Here is a 6,000-nt window from a genome sequence, read left to right as displayed (position 1 = left end):
TCTCCCCCACTCTTGCTGCATTCCCTTTCTCTCCTCCCTTCCACCTTCTTCCCTCTCATGCTGCTTTCACTTTCCTCCTCTCCTCCTGCCCTTTCCTCCTTCACGCTTTCCCTTTCTCTCCTCCCTTCCACCTTCTCCCCCTCTAGCTGTTTTCCCTTTTTCTCCTCCCTTCCACCTTCTCCCCCTCTCTGGCTGCTTTCACTTTCCTCCTCTCCTCCTGTCCCTTGCTCCTTCGCGCTTTCCCTTTCTCTCCTTCCTGATTCGCCCCTCCCGCCGTCCATGAGGCTGTGCCAAGTCAGGCTGACGTAAGGGGGAGCGTGTAACCCGGCCCTGCCCGAGTCTCCAGTGTTCCGCGCAGGGCCAGCCTACGGTACAGGAAGACACCCGGGGAAGAGGAGCGAAGCCCCGTGCCGCAGCCCCTGCCTCCCCTGCCAGCCCTCTCCCCGCCCTCCGCCGCCGCCAGCAGCCCCACCCAGGCGGGCCCCAGCACGCCCATGAGGTACTGTGGAAATGCCCCTCGTCTGGAGCAAGGGTTAATGTTCCTCCTGTGCGCCCCCATCGATTATGGGCTGTATTGCCTCCAAAACCACCGTGGGTAAGGCCCGTTCCGCTCCTCCCGGGAGGGCTCGCTGCACTGCACCGCCTGCACTACCTACACACCCGCATTGCTGCGGCTGCTGCACCGTCCGCATCTCGGCACCGCTCCCCCGCATGCATCTGCATGTGCGCGCGCGCACTCTGCGCCGAGGGCCGATGTTATTTACGTGCGCTCTTTTTTTATAACAGTAACACAAGCCTCTAATAAATGCAAATGTATTTATTTACTCTTGGAATTCTTTTCCGATCCACGTGCCTCTGACGTGGCCCTTATGTACAGTTTTTTTTTAATGGTGTTTCTTATAGCGCCTCATGCTGCTTAGGCTCGCTTCGTAGCACTGCTGAATTATGTGCATGGCAGAAGCCGCAGCGGGTGTACGGTGTAAGTGTGGGGGCAGGGGGAGTTGGGAGGGTCTGATCTTTCTGATGCATGCGCATTTTGATTCACTTTGAAGTGAGCCCTTATAAGCGCGCACACACACGGGTTTAGTTCGGGGGTGCATTAGGAGCCTCGTGTTTTGGAAAGGGGGATCTTGGGACACGGAGTAGTGGCGACAATTCGAGATACCCCCACAGGATAGAACAAGACGAGTAGGGCTGGAACAGAGTGAGTCTTTTGATTGTAATGCAGCGCCTGGCAGAGGGGCATCTTGCAACAGGTGGTGCTTCGTACTGGTCGGGGTAGAGCCAGCCATGTTCACCGTCGCCTGGCAGGGGGCGAGGGGTCAGCTCGATGCACGAGCTGTTCTGAGACCCTTGCCATGGCTGGAGCAGAGTCAGTCCCATTGTATCCGTCACATGGCAGGGGGTCAGCTTACATACAACATGAGCTGTTTCGAAAGCCTGGCCCGGGGCAGTGTCAGTCTCACCCGCCAGGAAGCCTCTAACCGAAGGTCAGCTGTGTGCAGGGGCTCTCCTGGGAGCCTTGCTATAGGTGGGGGCAGAGCCAGTCCCCCTGACAGGCTGCGCATGGCAGAGGGACAGCTTACAACAGGAGTTTTGGGAGTCCTTCCGTGGCTGGGGCAAAGCAAGCGCTCGGCCCGTAGTCGCCTGGCACGGGGGCAGTTTCCTGCAGGAGCTCTGCTGGCATCCTGGCCATGGCTGGGGCAGAATCAGTCCCATGCCAGGCAACACCTGGCAGAGGGATAGCTTGTTGCAGGAGCTCTGCTGGGCCCCTAGCCATGGCTGGGGCAAAATCAGCCTCCTAGCAGGCAGCACCTGGCAGGGTGATAGCTTGCAGTGTGTGCCAGGAGATCGGTTGTGGCCCTAGCCATGGCTGGGCAGAGCCAGTCTCGTGTCAAGCAGCGCCTGGCAGAGGGATAGCTTGCAGTGTGTGCCAGGTGATCGGTTGTGGCCCTAGCCATGGCTGGGCAGAGCCAGTCTCATGCCAAGCAGCGCCTGGCAGAGAGATAGCTTGATGCAGGAGCTCTGCTTGGAGCTTTGCATGGCTGGGGCAGAGTCAATCCAGTGTCAGGCTTTGTATGGCAGACATTTTGCTACCGCAGCTGTGCTGGGAGCCCTGCACTGCTGGTGTAGAATTAGCCCAGGGTCAAGCATTGCCTGCCAGGCGGTCATCTTGCCGCAGGACCTTTGCTGGGAGCCCTGCCATACACCCCAGGCAGGCAGTGATTGGATATAAGCGCGTGTGTGCCATCGGCGCCGTGTCACCTTACCCGTGCCGCGGGAGCTGCCCTATTAGTATGCAGCCCAGGATCCCGTTGCCCGGTAACCGTTCTCCTTAGGAGACCTTCAGCATCTTCTCCACGCATTCTCCGCGGCTTCCATCAGCATCACTCGCGGGCCAGACGGCCGCTATCATAATCATCACTAGAGAGACTGGGTGTGGGGGGAGGAAGGGGGGCTGCTGATGCCCCGCACGAGCCTGGCGCTGTGCACCCACCAGACCCATGGCTGGGGGTTGGCAAACTTCGCCCGGGGCATGCGTGGTCTGGGCAGAGGGGACGCTTACTCCCTCGCCCCTCATAAGTCGCCTGAGCCACCCACCTGGGCGATGACCCAGGGGCTGTAGAATGCACCACCCCCACCCCACCCCCGCCACCTCCTCCTCCCGCCCGGACCAGCATGATCTTCTACTTTGGGGGTAAAGAGCTACGCAATACACATGATGTTTGGGGGGCCCGTGCCTGGAGTTGGGAAACCCTTCCTGCTTAGTTTATTAACACAAAGGCATTCATCAGGTGTAGTTTAGGGGTATTCAAATTCAAAAGGGCAGTGAAAGAACGATGTTTTTGGGGAACAAAGCAGTTTTAATTGGTGCAGTTATGTCAGATGTTTGGCACACCTCTGATCACATAATCACTATATAATATACGGAATGGGGGAGAATGTAAAGGACTTTGGTTGGGGTGGGGGGGGGCAGCTGCGTGGTGCCTTCATTTTGATGAAGAACTTGTTTCAACGAGGGATCTCCCTGGTTGTGATCATTAAGGTTGCAAAACTTGAGCTCCACCTTGAACTCCGCCAATCTCCAACCATATTCGCTGCCCCACACCAAAGAGTTGAAAGTAGAGTAAAACATGTCTGTGATTAGTGAACATCGTTTGGCCAGGTCTATAGGTGGCAAGCAAGTGCATGTTTAAAGTGATACAGCCGTCAGTTACGTGGAGGCCTCCTTAGGGACTATGTGCATACCATCAGCCCCAGCTTCGTGGTAGCTCAAAACCTAAATGACCACTTAAGAGCTATGAAGCTTTCCTTGTCTGAGTCACAGGGGGCCCCTAGGGTGGAGGCCCCATTGCGACTGTAAGGATTAAAAGCTCATGTTGCCGTGCCTGGAAATAAGTGAACGTTTTGTGGGCGGCGCCCCGCCAAACCCTTTGGCATCAGGCGAAACAGGAGACAGATCATCAAAACCTGTCTTCCCCCAGGACAGATCTGCGCCATGACCTAACGGGCAGCAGGCTATGCCCCCAAGACCCAGCTAGCCAGGGTGTTAAGGGTGGCAGAGCCCACCTGTCCCGGATTGAACTCATCAATGGTCTTGGGTGTTGGCAGGCTGTGCCACCCACCCTCCTCTGTGGCTTGCCGAAGCCAGAGTCTTACAGCAGGATGTGCATGCGAGGTGCCACATTCCCAAAATGGGTGCTGGGGTATGAGAGGGGGCTGTTGGTTCGTATTGACTTGGTAAAGCTTCACACTCCTAAAAGGTGCGCTCTCAAGACCCCTACAAACCAACATACATGCAGCTCTGATTGTGAAGGGCAAACAAGCGTGCTATGTCCCATTGGCTCACCCTTGGTAGCGAGTATGAACAAGGACACCAAGGTTGTATCTGAGGGGCGATAATGTGGAGGATTCTGTACTCCACTGACAAGCCTCAGGGCTCCAAAACGACTACAGTGGTGACTTGTTACAGTATAAAACACATTAACATAGGGCAACAATACAATAGTTGAAAAATGACCCCTTTAGCAATATTTTGAAGAGCTCTTTAATCCCACTACAACCTTGTGGAGTGTGGTTCTGCAAAAAGGGGTGTCTGTGTTAAAGACCCTTTGCATTGTCTACAAGGCTTTCTGGGCCCTGGGACCGCACTACATCCAACCCTCTCTTCCTAAATCTCTCCCTTCTCGAGCTCTCTGCTCATCCACCTCCAACTCTCTGAAGTTCAGTCGCTTTTCCAAGCAGAGAGTTGGGGGCAGATCTCTTTCCTCGACTGGGGCCTCCCACCTGAACAGCCTCCCCGCCTGTCTCAAACTTGAGCAGAACCATCTGCGGTTCCGGAAGAAACTCAAGACCTTCCTTTTCGCTTCCGCTTTCTCTCCTCCTCTCCCCTGCTGATGACCCGTCTGTTCCACGCACTGCGCACCTGGCCACCCTATGACCTTAGGCCCAGGTACCTGCCTGTGCAGTTGCACCTGGCACTGCCTCTCGGCTCCCCTAGCACTTGTGGTCTGTAACCCTACTGTCCCCTCTCCCTGCACTTATGAGCCACTTGTTGGCTTCACTTTCTGAGAACCTGCGCTGTGCCACCGCTGACTGCACTTTTGATTACCTGCACTTCTCCACCCCTCCTTCTGCATTTCTCCCCTTTCTTTTCCCTGCGTAATCTGAAAGACACAAGGCCTAGTAAGATCGTTGTTTTGTCATCCCTCTGTTTCCCCCTCGTTGTCTTGTCATGCTCACGCTTAGTAACACTTGTGACAGGCGCGTTATAAATGCCATATCATATCATTAGACAGTGGCAGATGTGAAACCTGTGGTCTTGGTTGAGTGTAGAACTGGAAGTACAAAATGTTGGGTGACCGCTCTCACCCCGAAGGCTGGACTGAAAGATGTATGTTATGAGGCTAATGCAGTCGTATTCAAACTTTTTCATAGCGAGATCCCCTGCCTTGAATAAAAATACTGCTTCTGATAACCTTCCACCTAGGACCCTCGGTTTGAGACGTTAATTGGTCCCTAGAGCCTCTAGAACAGTGGTCTTCAAACTTATTTGGCCTGGGCCCCCCCTGAGCAAAGTTTGGGCAGGCCGGCCCCCCCCAAAAGTGCCAAATGGACAGTATGTAGAAATTGCTATGAACTTTTATGTGCCGTCACTGCTCCCTATTCCCAGTACAGACCCTGGGCTCTCCCCACCCTACTCCCACTACTATCCCAGTGCTGCCGCCCATCCTGCACCCATCACAGTCCCATAACACAAGCATACACACATCCATACACATTTAAATGAAAAATAAATCGCCATAAACGTACCTTGTGTGGTTGCTAAAATGCCCCGCTCCAGGTTGCTCTGCCTGTATGTGCGAGGAGGCGCAGGAGCACCCCCTTGCACATACATACATGCAGTGCCCCAGCCAGCATTTCCAATGAGCTATGCAAGGCTGGCGAAGCAAAACACCCCCAGCGTTGCATGGCTCAGTGATCATGTGCGGCTGGGGAAATGAACTGTCAAAGGCAAACAGAGTTTCCCTTTGACAGTTCAGCTAGCCCAGGAGCACTCCCTCAGCTGGAAAAAGCAGCTGAGGGAGTGCTCAGTGTTTCACTGGGCTGGTTCCTCAGCTCCTCCATAATGGCTGAGGTGGGTAGTGGGTGCACACCCCCTCACCCATTATGGATGAGCCGGCAGGCTTGGACTGGCCTATTGGGCAATAGGGCGATGACCGTACCAAAAATGCAAAATGCTAGTGTAGGCCAGTAAAAATGGGCCACTTTTTTGGCCAATGTGGGCCAGTTTGAGGAGTTACTTCACTATGCAGCTAGTAGTTTTGACCATTGCTTCTGAATAAATATTCTTTAAATATCATCATTTGTTTACAGTTGAACAAAAAAACAACCCCTTGGGTACTATTCAAACAGTCTGTGACTAAACACTGAATATCCATTTGCAACTGCTGTCCATTTTTTCATTGGTGCCTAAGACCGTTTTATGGCCCAGTCTGA

The 6,000-nt window shown here is 54.3% G+C and overlaps 1 protein-coding gene across 2 annotated transcripts in view; it reads left to right on the top strand.

The window, feature by feature from the left end:
• The first annotated feature begins 280 nt into the window (after positions 1-280).
• FAM131A (family with sequence similarity 131 member A) overlaps positions 281-6,000 on the top strand; it is an 827,483-nt gene continuing 821,763 nt past the window's right edge. The window contains exon 1 of one of the 2 annotated variants that reach the window (XM_069618793.1): positions 281-499. Coding sequence is in view for 1 of the 2 variants with exons in the window: in XM_069618790.1 (XP_069474891.1) it covers positions 565-595 (31 nt within the window). In the remaining variant the exon portion in view is untranslated. Of the gene's footprint in view, positions 596-6,000 lie in introns of both variants that reach the window. The other variant, XM_069618790.1, reaches the window with a different exon arrangement.

This window comes from Ambystoma mexicanum, chromosome 10 (genome assembly GCF_040938575.1).
Source record: "Ambystoma mexicanum isolate Mex_15411 chromosome 10, UKY_AmexF1_1, whole genome shotgun sequence".
Taxonomy (NCBI): Eukaryota; Metazoa; Chordata; class Amphibia; order Caudata; family Ambystomatidae; genus Ambystoma; species Ambystoma mexicanum.
The sequence above is the reverse complement of the archived record's forward strand: the minus strand, read 5'-3'. Positions and strand labels throughout refer to the sequence as shown.